The sequence below is a fragment of the Chelonia mydas genome, chromosome 9 (assembly GCF_015237465.2).
Source record: "Chelonia mydas isolate rCheMyd1 chromosome 9, rCheMyd1.pri.v2, whole genome shotgun sequence".
Classification (NCBI taxonomy): domain Eukaryota; kingdom Metazoa; phylum Chordata; order Testudines; family Cheloniidae; genus Chelonia; species Chelonia mydas.
Genome location: NC_057855.1, coordinates 11,548,299 through 11,562,711, shown reverse-complemented (window position 1 = coordinate 11,562,711; position 14,413 = coordinate 11,548,299). Strand labels below are relative to the sequence as shown.

Sequence of the window (14,413 nt, the reverse complement as noted above, 5' to 3'; positions counted from 1 at the left end):
TTTCCACAGTATGCATCCGATGAAGTGAGCTGTAGCTCACGAAAGCTTATGCTCAAATAAATTGGTTAGTCTCTAAGGTGCCACAAGTACTCCTTTTCTTTTTACATTCTGGTTTATTTATCAAAAGTGAATGTGAGAATCCCATCCAGATCTCTGAATGAACATAGTATATACTTAAATTAGTACTTAAAAACAAACAGCAAACACACACAATATACACTCTACTTGCACTATTGAAGTAAATGAGAATTTTGACACTGACTGCACTGGACACAGGAATAGGCCTAAAGAATAGACAACACTTGCAGATTTACAGAAGGAAAGAGAAGACATGACATAGATATAAAATCAATGTGAAATGAGAATTAGGACAAGACATAAATATTCTCTCATAGCACTGTTAACATCTTTAATATCTACATGTTGGCTTCTTGACAGTGACTCTCTCAAGATCATTATTACATAGCCATTTTTTTCAAGGTATCCCTCAGACTGCACAAGCCTTGCTAGCATGGAATCCCACCCCAACAAACCCTGGTTTGGTCCTAGGTAAGCTCCCATAGCAACGTTCTAGGGGTAGTAACATTCCAGTGGGGACACTGCTGCTTAAAGTGACAATTCTTCCCTTAACCCTGGCATATAAAAATGTAAGACACATCCATACAAATGAACACACACAAATACACTATTCTGTGAAGTGAAAGGTGGCACCTCTAGCAGTTTAGTGCCCCCCAATGGCGTGCTGGGGCCTTGGCTCAGCATTGACCCAGAGGGAAGAGTAGCACCAACTGTGTTACAACAGCACCTTTAAGAAGCAGCAATCAGTTTCATAGAATCATAGAATATCAGGGTTGGAAGGAACCTCAGGAAGTCATCTAGTACAACCCCCTGCTCAAAGCAATGAAATCATTCCAGCCAGGGCTTTGTCAAGCCTGACCTTTAAAACCTCTAAGGAAGGAGATTCCACCACCCCCCTAGGTAACCCATTCCAGTGCTTCACCACCCTCCTAGTGAAAAAGTTTTTCCTAATATCCAGCCTAAACCTCCCCCACTGCAACTTGAGACCATTACTCCTTGTTCTGTCATCTGGTATCACTGAGAACAGTCTATATCCTTCCTCTTTGGAACCCCCTTTCAGGTAGTTGAAAGCAGCTATCAAATCCCTCCTCATTCTTCTCTTCTGCAGACTAAATACTCTCAGTTCCCTCAGCCCCTCCTCATAAGTCATGTGCTCCAGCCCCCTAATCATTTTTGTTGCCCTCCTCTGGACTCTTTCCAATTTTTCCACATCCTTCTTGTAGTGTGGGGCCCAAAACTGGACAAAGTACTCCAGATGAGGCCTCACCAATGCCGAAGAGGGGAATGATCATGTCCCTCCATCTGCTGGCAATGCTCCTACTTATACAGCCTAAATTGCCGTTAGCCTTCTTGGCAACAAAGGCACACTGTTGACTCATATCCTGAGGTTCCTTCCAACCCTGATTCTATGGGGCCCTAGGGGGCATATAGCGTCCACTGTAACCCCTAGGTCCTTTTCTGCAGAACTGCTGCCTAGCCACTCGGTCCCTAGTCTGTAACAGTGCATGGGATTCTTCCATCTTAAGTGCAGGACTCTGCACTTGTCCTTGTTGAACCTCATCAGATTTCTTCAGGCCCAATCCTCTAATTTGTCTACGTCTCTCTGTATCCTATCCCTACCCTCCAGTGTATCTACCACTCCTCCCAGTTTAGTGTCATCTGCAAACTTGCTGAGGGTGCAGTCTATGCCATCCTCCAGATCATTAATGAAGATATTGAACAAAACCAGCCCCAGGACCGACCCATGGGGCACTCCACTTGATACCGGCTGCCAACTAGACATGGAGCCATTGATCGCTACCCTTTGAGCCCAATGATCTAGCCAGCTTTCTGTCCACCTTATAGTCCATTCATCCAGCCCATACTTCTTTAACTTGCTGGCAAGAATACTGTGGGAGACCATATCAAAAGTGCTCCTTGGGAGAAGGTTTTTTGTTTTTTTTTTAAGATAAAAAATTAATAGGATGATCATTTAAAAAGAAGAGAAAATAAAATACAGCCTCAGTGGGAAAAGTAAATCCATGGGCTACCAGGCTGGGGATGGGAGTTTGGTTGGGTTTCTCAACCACGGGGTCCATCTATAAGGGCTATGTGGGAGAACAGCTCCCTTGGGTGGTGTCCTGATGAGGGTGGGATCCCTTAGTTCTCCTGAGGATTCCATATGTAAGAGTGCTATGGGGAAAGGGCTCCCTTAATTTCCTTCTGGGGTTGTTCCCCCCCCAAGGAAATTTCTATGCATATGGGGTTGGGTTCCTTTGTTCCCCTGGGGGAATGATGGCATGGCTATGGGCATGGGTTCCTTCAGTCTACCTTGAGAAGGTGGTTCTCGGGGCTGGGAGTAGTTACCTGTGGTTAGCGGCATGGCTTTTGGGGTGGTTCTCCTGAGGGGTGGGTCCTCTGTGAGGGGTGGCATGGCTATGTGTCTGCACTGGGTCCCCAGTGAGGGTATTCTATGGAACTGGTCCTCGGGGGGTATAGATAAAGGACACCATGGTAATTGGGCTGGGCCCCCAGGGGGTATGGCAATGGGGCAGTATGGCTATAGAGTTGGGACTCCAGGAGGTATGGCAATGGGACTAGGGCCCCGAGGGGGGAGGGAAATGGCTGGGGGGAGTATGGCTATAGGCCTGGGCCCCGGGATATATTGCTATGGGGTTAGGGCTCCGGGGCAAGGGGAATGGCTGGGGAGCTATGGCTATAGGGCTGGGGCCCCAGGAGGCATATGGCAATAGGGTTAGGGCCCCGGGGGGGAGGGGACTGGCTGGGGGGGGTATGGCTATAGGGCTGAGGTCCCAGGGGACATATGGCTATGGGGCAGCATGGCTATAGGGCTGGGACCCCAGGAGGCATATGGCAATAGGGTTAGGGCCCAGGAGGAGGGGAGCGGCTGGGGGGGGGGTATGGCTATAGGGCTGGGGTCCCAGGGGACATATGGCTATGGGGCAGCATGGCTATAGGGCTGGAGCCCCAGGAGGCATATGGCAATAGGGTTAGGGCCCCAGGGGGAGGGGAGTGGCTGGTGGGGGCTATGGCTATAGGGCTGGGGTCCCAGGAGACATATGGCTATGGGGCAGCATGGCTATAGGGCTGGGGCCCCAGGGGGCATACAGCAATGGAGTTAGGGCCCTGGGGGGAGGGGAGTGGCGGGGGCGGGGTATGGCTATAGGGCTGGGGTCCCAGGAGACATATGGCTATGGGGCGGTATGGCTATAGGGCTCTGCCCCAGGGCGGGTATAGCTATAGGGCTGTAGCCCCAGCCGGGATGGCGATGGGCCTGGCGGTTACCTGGGAGGGGGAGGGCGGGCTCCACTCCACAGCAGCCTGCGCGGCTTTCCTCCCGCCGGCTGCGATAAGGCGGCGGGGCCGGCAGGGGGCGCAGGGGGCTCGCCTGCCGGGTGGCTGCGCCTGGGCCCAGCCTCGTCCCGCCCCTTCCCCTGCGGCCACGGTCGGTTCCGGCGGCGGCTGGGGCCTGCAGCAGGGCGCGGAGCGGAAGGTGAGCGCGGGGTGCGGGCTGGGCTGGGGTGCCGGCCCGCCCGGAGTAACCGCGGACTCCTCCGTCCCCATGACCCCGCCTGGGCTTCCCCCCCCCTTCCAGCCCCTCTTCTCAGCTTCTGGCCCCAACGCCGCCCCCCCCGCTGCCCCATCGCCCTCCCCACGGGCCCCCGTTCCCGGCCCCCGGGGCGCCAGGCCGCGTTTGCTCTAAAAGTCCCGCTGAACCGCGCAGGGCAGCGCGCCTTCCCGCCCCGGCTTCCCTGGGGACTTTCAGGTCCCGCTGGCAGCCTCCCGGCCCCGGGGGTTGCCGTGTGGCGGCCCCCTGGCAAGCTTGTTTTCCTCTCCCCCCCCCCTTCCATTGTCCCCCACACCCTGGGGGGCTGTGTCTCGTGCGCGTTCATGGGGTGGCGGGGGGCAGCTTCTGGCTTAGCTCTGGGGCAAGGCTCCTAGCAAAGCTCTCTGCGTGTCGGTACAATCATGTCTAAGAAAACCCCTCATTAGGTAACCGCTTCATGAGGCCAATTAAGGCGTAGACTCCAAACACTCCCCCTCCCCCCCAAAAAAGCCTTGACTTCCCCCTCTCCAGCCACCTTCCCCCCAAAACCTGCGGAAATAGGCCCTGGGAGGCCCCCAAACGCTGGCTGTGTCAAACCAGCAGAATAGAGTTTGAGACAAAGTGGGTTTTTATTAAAAATGTCCTACCTGTCCCCTCCCATTTACATCTGGAGCTGTTAGCTCTAGTGATCCCAACTTTTTGAGGTAGAATATGGAGCTGTTTGTTTCTTTCCCCCTTAATCTGTTCTCAGAATCCACTTCTGTGTGAGCTCCTCTTCCTCCTGACTAGTCAGGCCACAGTTGGTGTCACTGCCTAGAAGGGAAAACATTGTGTTTTGGGTCAGGCCCTATATATGTATGTTGAGGCTGAGGAAGACCCAGAATATGATGTGTTCTGAGATTTCACCTCAAAGGAGGCTGTGTTCTATTGATGGCCAATATGTCACAGCTATTTCAAGAATCATCTCCACCTTTTTGTCTGTTGTAGGCTAATAAGGGGCAGCAAAAGGCAATAAGTTTCTGCAGAAGTTGAAATAAGCCCCTTTAATACATATATCTTTTATGACTCCCAACTTTTTATATTGCTTTCTGATTGATCTCTGATTTCCCCGTATTTGTCGGTATTTGTGATACTTCTTACTCTGATATTTTGCACTCCATGCTTCCAGGATTTTAAAATATTACTGCTGCATAACTTACGTTTTTCTCTTGCAGATACTTTCTCCACATTTGGATGTTGTATAGCAATCAATTTCTTAGATATTAGTCCTCTTGCTGATATTGAAGATTACCTCTAGTAAGTTGGGTGGGCCAGGGCTCTTTTTAGTATTTTCAACATGTAAACATTTTATGCATTTTGGGGAGAAGTCCTCCAGAGTCTCCCCCAAAAAGCCCACTTCAGGGGTAATCTCCAACAAAAGATGGCAGGAGTTGGCTCTAAAAATGCCACTTCCTGTGTCATGTCGACCACTTGACAGTGACTCAAAGTGCTGATCGTCCCTCCTTATGGGGTGAACTCCATTACTCTTCTATCCCAAGGAATGAGGTATGAAACCGGAGTGTAGTGTGTGTGTGCTTAGCACTTATTTCTGTCACAATATTACAGAACTATTCGGGATGGTGGGAGGCAAAAAATGGTAACTTGAGAGACATTGGTCTTTCAAAAAAGCCTATGTCGTTAAGAAGCACAAGTCAATGGGACTAGTGCTTCGGGCTTGTCTACACTACTACTCTTGTCGGTATAATTTATGTTGCTCAGGGGTGTGAAAAAAACACCTCTGAGTGACATAAATTACACCAACAGAAGTGCCAGTGTGGACAGCACTATGTCAGCAGGAGAGCTTCTCCTGCCAACATAGCTATCGCTGCTCATGGAGGTGGTTTTTATTATGTTGACCAGAGAAAACTCTCCCGTTGGCGTAGAGCGGCTACATGAGCGATTTTGCAGTGGCGCAGCTGCATTGGTACAGCTGCGCCACTGTAAGCTCACTAGTGTAGATGTGGCCTTAGGCATTTTTGAAACCCATTAAGTATAATGTAGTCACCCAGCACCAGTGAATATATCTAAAAAGAAAACTATGGCCCTGACTCTTTTGGTAGCTCCATATGAGCAGATGTCAGTACCCATATGGAGCCTCACTGAAGCCAAGCCCTCTGGTCATATCTGGGTGTCTGAGCCCACAAAGTGGTAAACCCTGCTCTGACCTCAGAGCCAGGTATAGCTTGGGAAGCTGCAGTACAGCGTTCTTCATTCTGCTATACTGGTGTGTCTGTGCCTTGATTGGATGCATTCACCTCTACAGATGAGAGGGTAGTTCAGTCTCCATGCTCGTTCAACTTAAACCAAAAAAAAAAAAAAAAAAATAGGGACAGAACATGAATTTTTATCTTGCAGATTAGTGTCATTTCACACAGAATTGAACATTAGTTTAATTTTTGTGATAAGGAATTTACCTTTTGGGGAGTCTGTTTCTGTGCTTTGCTGGTGTACTGAGATTAATAATTAATCTTTAAGCACTGATTCATGATTGCAAACCAGCAAAAATAGGTGTAACCAGTTCTTGGATATTGTCATTTTTAATTCATTTAGGCTGAAACAAAATGAATGAACATCCTAAAAAGAGGAAAAGGAAGACTTTACATCCTTCACGTTACTCAGGTGAGTCTACAGCTTGAACTGTTGACACTTCAGTGTGTAAGTTACTGTAACTTTCCTCAAAATAAACCTCTCTTGTTTCCTGGGAAAACTAAAATGCAAGAATTTGTGAAGGACTCATAAACTAAGAGGCAAATTCAAACACATTCATGTGAACGTACACTGTTCCTTTGAAAAAAGAACAGGAGTACTTGTGGCACCTTAGAGACTAACCAATTTATTTGAGCATAAGCTTCATCGGATGTAGCTCACGAAAGCTTATTCTCAAATAAATTTGTTAGTCTCTAAGGTGCCACAAGTACTCCTTTTCTTTTTACGGATACTGACTAACATGTTGCTACTCTGTTCCCTATGAGTGCACCACTGTTAAACAATTTTAAAACTGTTCCATTTAAGCCAGCCATTGTTAATGTTTCTCTAGTCATTTGCTGTTCCCCGTTTCCTCGGCGGCTTTGGGAAAGCTACTTAACTTCTGTGTCCCCATCTGTAAAATGGGGGCAAAGCTACTAACCCAGGTGTTTAGGGGAGATTATCAAAAGTGTTGGTCTAACTCTGCTCCCATTGAAGTCAGGGAGTATTACTGTTGATTTCAGTTGGATCAGAGTTAGACTAATGTTGAGTGCTTTTAAAAACCATTAATGTCTGTACAGTGCATTGAAGATGTAAATCATTATATAAATGCTAAATATTTTTAGTATTAGGCCATCCATGGTCTTTTAAATTTGGATACAGTCTAAGAAACATAGATGTTACCGCTGAGGTAAATGTGTGTGTATTTTAAAGGTATGTGTTGCTGTATCAACTTGTGGTTTAAACACTTTTTTCTTTTTCTGTCTAGATTCTTCAGGTGTAAGCAAATATATAGACAACAATGGAATCTTTTCTGACCACTGCTATAGTGTCTGTTCTATGAAACAGCCAGACATTAAAATTTCTGAAAACAGAGGTAAGATTACCTTCCTATTATATTATTAATCTCCTCTGACAAACACTTACCTAGGTGTATCAAAGTTCTGTCCAGAAAAGCAGCAACATAATGCAAAAAAATGCAACAACTTTCCTATGTAAGTACATTTAATTTTCCACTCTCCAAGACTGGCAGAAGGCTATTAAATAATTTTATTTGAAATTCTATTTCTCAATAAGGTATAACATTATAATAAAAATATAGAAATATTGGAGGCCTGGCAGTTCCCGGTATTTATGACAACTATTGGACTTCACAAGTTAAAACATTTGTTGAATGGTGTCAAAATAATGTAAACAAAGATTGGAGTCAGATGGAACAGGGTGCTTTATCAGAAATTTCCTTTTAACTATTTGATTTGGGCATCTAAAGACCAACTTCATTATACAAGTGCCCACTGCTTAGTGTTACCCTTGAAGTATAGGATGGAGTGAATGTAAGAATACACTTCCTTTCTCTCTCCAATAAAATTAACACTGAATCTTCAGCATTATAATTGAAGTATTGGAATAGGAAGGACTGTGCAGTTGGAAGCATTTATGGAATAACTTTTGCTCTGCCTCTTTAGAAATTTAAAATTAAAAAGGATTGTAAAAGATTTTTCCGCATAATCAGCTATAGCTATTTACTGCTAAAACTTGTTTGCAGAGAGAGAAATTTATTAGCTTTTGAATCTGTTGGTCAGTGTTAATCTGGGTTTAAATAATTTCTAGAGCTCTCATATAGGTCTTTGTACATATTTCATATATAAAGAGAAAACAATGGAACTCGAATAAATAATTAGAAACTCCATTATCAGACTTTTAGTGAAAAGCTGCGTCGTGTAGAGCAAACAATTCAGTTTATACCACAATACAGGAAAACCTCAGTAAAATTATGTATTAATGGTATTTAACTCAATCAGATTATACATAATACAGTGGACGGCAGTGGTTCTCAAAGCCAGTCCGCCACTTGTTCAGGGAAAGCTCCTGGTGGGCCGGACCGGTTTGTTTACCTGCCGTGCTTGCATGTTCGGCCGATCGCGGCTCCCACTGACCACGATTCGCCGCTCCAGGCCAATGGGGGCTGCGGGAAGCAGTTGGCCTGGAGCGGCGAACCGCGGCCAGTGGGAGCCACGATTGGCCGAACCTGCGAGCATGGCAGGTAAACAAACTGGTCCGTCCCGCCAGGGGCTTTCCCTGAACAAGCAGCGGACTGGCTTTGAGAACCACTGGTATATGGCACAGTCTCGAACGTTAAGATGACTATTTTTAATGTGGCATAGACTCACTTTTTAAAATATATAAAAAGTTCAACTTCCTTGGTACCCAGCTGTGTTAGAATGTTTTTATCAGCTGACAAAAGTTACCCTATTACATGGAGGACAGTTAATTTTGCACTTTTATTGGAAGTCAGGTGTGCTGTTTTTACCTACTGGGGAGAAGAGTGAGCATCCCCTCTATTAAGTTTAACAAACATGAAAAGTTAAACATTAGGAATCTTAAAAATGTTTAAATGTCTGGTTTTCTTTTTTGAATTATGCTGGCCAATCAAGATTCAATTTTCAAACCTAGAGGACTCTATGCTATTTTCATTATTAGATAGTATTAACCCTGGGTGCACTTGTATTATTTTTGGACAGTAAGGACTGATCTTCTGTGTGACATAAAACAAAAATGTGAGTATAGTTTGATCAGGATTGACATAGAGTTGATTGTAGCTGCCCTTCTCCTAAATGTGAGGAAGCAGCCTACAGAGACTACCAGGTCCCAATACAACGTGCTTTATCTTGATTTCAGCAGCCTTACATCAGAATCAGGATAAAGCATTTATGTCTGGCTACCTGTGTGCAGAGAAGATGAAGGCCATAATGTTGTAGGGGTGGGTATTTTGATTGTAGAATTTAGTGGGTTACATTATGTCCACAGTGCCATCATATTACAAAGAAATTTTTAGAGAACATTGGGATATTGAGAAGAAAACCAGACTTCCCTTATCCTCATAGGTAGATTCCATGCTCCTGCACAGACTCTAGATACTGATGATGATGGCAGCCCAGTGCATGCCGGGACATCTCATTGGAGTGGGGCACAGTCGAATGTCATGGGGTTGCACTTTACAGACCCAAAAAAGAAAGGTAATTGTAAAGGTATATTTGCAGAAATTCTTGGGTATTGAAAAACTTTCTTTGAACTTGGGGGAAGTGTGTGTGTGTTGTCTTTCAATGTAACTGTGATAGAAAATGTTGATCATGAAGAAAATTTATAGATAGATCTAAACGTGTAAGGGTGTTTCATTTAGCTGGTCTCCTTATTGAAAAGAAATTTTATTTCGGTGGCTTGAGGAAAATATTAGCGTTTTTCTTTTGTAAACTGCTACAGGCGATGAAAAGCAATATTTCAACCCTTCTGCAACTTTTAGTTTTTGTTTTTTTTAAACTGTGGCTCGTATCTTCTATTTTCTCTTGTAGAGAAAAGTGCTAATAATGGAATTTATAAAGACATGTGTGAGTCTCCTATATTTGGTGACAGTCCAACTGAAGAGGAGAAACCCATAGATATTCAAACCATAGAAATTTCGACTACAGAAGTTAATGCTGTAGAAGTTCATGATATAGAGACGCAAACTGTTTCACCTGAAAAGCTAGAAGTTGAAGACATTGAAGAAATACCTGTTGAAAGCTGTAAACTTTTTGAGAAGAACCAGGCCTTGAATATCACTGCTCAGCAGAAGTGGCCTTTGCTGAGAGCAAACAGTAGTGGCCTATACAAGTGTGAGCTGTGTGAGTTTAATAGCAAGTACTTCTCTGATTTAAAGCAGCATATGATCCTGAAGCATAAGACATGTACAGATACCAATGTCTGCAGAGTATGTAAAGAGAGTTTCTCCAGCAAAGTTCTGCTGATTGAACATGTAAAAATACATGAGGAAGATCCCTACATCTGTAAATACTGTGACTACAAAACAGTGATATTTGAGAACCTCAGTCAGCACATAGCAGATACTCATTTCAATGACCATCTTTATTGGTGTGAGCAGTGTGATGTGCAGTTCTCCTCAAGCAGCGAGTTGTACCTGCACTTCCAGGAACACAGCTGTGATGAACAGTATCTGTGTCAGTTTTGTGAGCATGAAACCAATGATCCAGAAGACTTGCATAGCCATGTGGTGAATGAGCATGCATGTAGATTAATAGAGTTAAGTGATAGCTATAGCAACAAGGAGCGTGGACAATACAGCCTCATAAACAAAATTAGCTTTGACAAATGCAAAAACTTCTTTGTATGCCAAGTGTGTGGCTTTAGGAGTAGGCTACATACGAATGTCAACAGACATGTAGCGATTGAACACACCAAAATATTCCCCCATGTTTGTGACGACTGTGGGAAAGGCTTTTCAGGTATGTTGGAATATTGCAAGCATTTAAATTCTCATTTATCTGAAGGGATTTATTTGTGTCAATATTGTGAATATTCAACAGGACAGATTGAAGACCTTAAAACTCATTTGGATTTCAGGCATTCAGCAGACTTGCCTCATAAGTGTACCAATTGCTTAATGAGGTTTGGAAATGAAAAAGATCTTATAAGTCACCTTCAGATACATGAGACAGCTTGATGTTTTTTTCTTCTGTAGTCAATTTATTAGAATTAAAATGTATTTTCCAATGTGTTGTATGGTAATATTAAATACAGTTGTAATAGAGATTCTACAGTGGATAATTGTAATGCCAGTTGACTCTCCCCCCCCCCTCCCCCAACAAAACATGTTTAATGACTGGTATGTTTGTTTTTGGGAATTTCCTGGTGTTAGAGCTTGGGTGGGCAGGGAACAACTATATTTAAAAGATGATTGTTCAGTCACGTGGAGGGAGTTGCATGTTATAGTAGCCATTTTAAAGGTCATTCCATCTGCTAACATGTAGTGGTATGTGTGTTTGACATGAAGAACAGGAAAGCAGCTCTTTCTGGATAAGTAAAATGGAAGAGAAAACACATTTCTATTTTCACTCTTTTAAATCTGTACTTAATTTACTGTTACACTTTAGCAAACAGGGGTGTTTGTTCTCAATGGGATTCCCCAACACACATTAACCTCCTCAGGAGCTAAGTGAGTATACTCATCCTCAGTAAAGTTCATTGGGCTAGTGAAGACATGTATGCTCTAAAAAGTGGCCTCTCTGCAAGCACCCATCTAGCACTTCCCTTAAGAAGCCTCCAATCCTATATTCCTCCTGCTACACTGACAAGCCCTCCTACTTCCTCCACCATAACAAATTCCTAAATTTGACCTCTCTTAGCCAGTGTTCTTGCCCTAGCCCCACATTCACACTGTGCTGTCCTTTCTCAGTCAACTGTTTGATCCCAGCTTTGCTTTTAGCTGTGGAACTGTCCCACAGCTAACCCTTCCCCTGACAAGTGTCACATTTTTCCCCATAACTGCCGCAGATCTCCCCCTTTTTTCCTGTCTCTTTCCCATCTATCTGCCACTCCGCCGTCCCATGTTTCTATTCCTTATGATGCACCCAGCTGACAAATGTTGCCTATAGAGATTATATCACATTCTAAGGGATAGTGAGAAAGGAAGCTGCTTAGGGATCCACCTAAGAACGTACCCAAAGGAGTGATTTGTTTGGCGGCACTGTGGCGCTAATTAAACTCTTATTAAAATGGGGTATGCCATTGATTTCAGTTATAGCAAGACTGAACCATAGATTTATAGTTAGCTTTACATTGTTGAAAGGGTTGAGGGAATGTGCTCTAATTCCAGAAATTCTAAAATTCCTCTCTTCTGTATCTAAATCTTTATTATGGTACATTATAAATAGTCATTTTGAAAACTTCTCACAAACCGTTTCAGATTGCACACTGCCATCCTCATGTTATCTTCCTTATAAATTCATTCCAATTCCATATTTCTGACCTGAACAATTATTTAGACGTAGCATGAGAGGAGAGAGAGAGAGCTTAGACTGTGAAAGCTATAAGGGTAAAATAGCCAGCAACTAAGTGGTTGACTTTACGTTTCTGTCTGTATTGATTGTAAATTTGTAATGTAAGAAATTGTCCAATGTAAGTTTGTATAAATACAGTCCATGTGTAAAATATTTCTCTGCAGTGGTAAGAATGAGATCCTTGTTACTAGTTCTGCACAAAGTTGTGCAAGATTTACATGCTGAATTTATACAGTTAAAAGATAAAAATTGGCCCTCTTCGACCTACAGAACTTACTTGTCTCAAATACATGTCATTCTAGAAATATTTCTAGAAGTTTTTCTTTAAGTATCATTCCTAAAAAACAAACACCAACTAGCTATTCAGAAGGTATATTTGCATGTATTTAGACACTGAATACCTTAAATTCACCTTCAAAGTTTGTTAAAATGATATTGATTTCTATTACACATTTATGATTGGATACCCTGTAAAAAAAAACAAGTACTCCATAATAAATTTCCCCTTATATACTATTGTTTCAACTATAAATTACAAAATATGCTTGAGAATGCAACTTCTTTTCAAATATCTTGGTAGCGGCAGGGAGTTGGCGTACCTAGAAGGAACGTGCTCGGTAACTTGAGTAAAGACAGACATTAATAAATAGTCAGGGTGTCTGTGTAGTTTATAACACTGGCTTTGTCTGTGATCACAGATCTTTATTTTTGTTAAAGAATATGATACAGGTTTTAAATCAGGATGCACTGGGATTTTGGGGTGACTTTTTAAATTTATTTTAAAGTCAGATGCCTAACTTGCTTCTGCAGTCTCTGTTAAGAATAAATTGGACCTGTCCTGACTTTATTGTATTAACATGGTTTTATTAGAGTGTATGACAGAAATCCCATTTCATGTTTTAATGGGCTTGCTTAAATCAGTTTCAATACAACAGTGATATTTTTATGCGCTATTGAGGTATTTTGGATACCACTCACCTTGCTGGTAGCGTAAAATGGAGATAAGAATTTGTGCCCGGTTCAGATTTGGGAAATCAGTTTCATCCTTGGAGGTGGAGCTGGGAGGAGAGAATGCCTGTCACTCTCTTTGACTTCATCTTGCTGACTCAAAGAATGGCATTGATAAACTCTTGAGGAGAAGCCACTGTGATGTGGGACCTTTCAGGGAATGGGGGAAGGAGTATGTGTGTGTGGTATGTGAAGAGGTGCATAGGATTGCTGGGATGGGGAAGAAATGGGTGCATTTGTACAGAGCAACATTGTATCACCCAGGAAAGATAGTCTAGTGGATGGAGCACTGTAACATGGGAGACCTGGACATGGGTCTCACTGGACATGGGACACCTGGGTTCGATAATTCCTGACTCCTGGATGTCCTTTGGCAAGTTACACAGGGCATATCAGGTATCAGTTTCTCATTTGTAAAAGAGAGATAAAATTTACCTGCCTCACAGAAGTGTTAATGGCCATGAAGCTCTTGGATACTACTGATAGGCAGATCCAAGCTCCTGTTAGGTGGAAATTTTATAAGCAAGAGAATAAAATAGAGGTAAAAAATTTGACTCTGATCTCAATATTTTTCAGAGGATGAAAGGAAGTTAACACGAACCGGTGATGTGCTATTATAGGTCAACAGGAGCAGAAACTAGGATTGTTAGTGAGTGGATTTACAGGCTGCAGGAAGAATAAGGTGATTGAAGATAGTAAGATAAATAGACTAGTATCTGCAGGGAAGTCAAAAGGCTAAGTAGTATGTTTGCAGCTGTTGGGGAAAGTATTCAAGTTTCTAACTGAAGGGGAATAATATATCTGTAGCTGTTTTATTATGACAAGATAGTTACAGATTGAAAAGAAGCTGTTTGATATATCAAATGCCAAGTGCATTATAAAGTGGAAGTCCAGAGTTTTGAAGAAGAGAATAAATTTAGTGTGTGATGTGACTTTAGTGCTCATGAAAGCTAGCTTAGAGGTCCTGGAGACTGATAGTCCTCGCTACCCCCATGGTCCCACAGTTTACCTCAACCCTGGTCGAGAGAAACCATCTCTAAGAGTGAGACGAGAATTAATTTCCCATTAGTCTTTGGTGTTTTTGAGGCTGCAAACAAGAGTGCCAAATCCTGTTGTGATTTTTTTTTTTTAATGTGGTCACCTGTCTACTAGAGTGACACCTCTAGGACGTGTTTGTGTCTGTGAGTAATGGTATTGCCAAATCAAAACATTCAAAAACCCT

The 14,413-nt window shown here is 43.3% G+C and overlaps 1 protein-coding gene across 12 annotated transcripts in view; it reads left to right on the top strand.

Moving 5' to 3' along the window:
- The first annotated feature begins 3,455 nt into the window (after positions 1-3,455).
- LOC102929528 (mitofusin-1) overlaps positions 3,456-14,413 on the top strand; it is a 74,340-nt gene continuing 63,382 nt past the window's right edge. For 5 of the 12 annotated variants that reach the window (XR_005226835.2, XR_005226836.2, XM_037909258.2 and 2 more), the window contains exons 1-6: positions 3,456-3,571; positions 4,840-5,170; positions 6,215-6,283; positions 7,119-7,226; positions 9,235-9,366; positions 9,700-10,629. Coding sequence is in view for 9 of the 12 variants with exons in the window: in XM_037909258.2 (XP_037765186.1) it covers positions 6,226-6,283; positions 7,119-7,226; positions 9,235-9,366; positions 9,700-10,629 (1,228 nt within the window). In the remaining 3 variants the exon portion in view is untranslated. Of the gene's footprint in view, positions 3,572-4,839; positions 5,171-6,214; positions 6,284-7,118; positions 7,227-9,234; positions 9,367-9,699; positions 13,026-14,413 lie in introns of those variants that run through there. The other 7 variants (XM_037909259.2, XM_037909255.2, XM_037909256.2 and 4 more) reach the window with 6 other exon arrangements.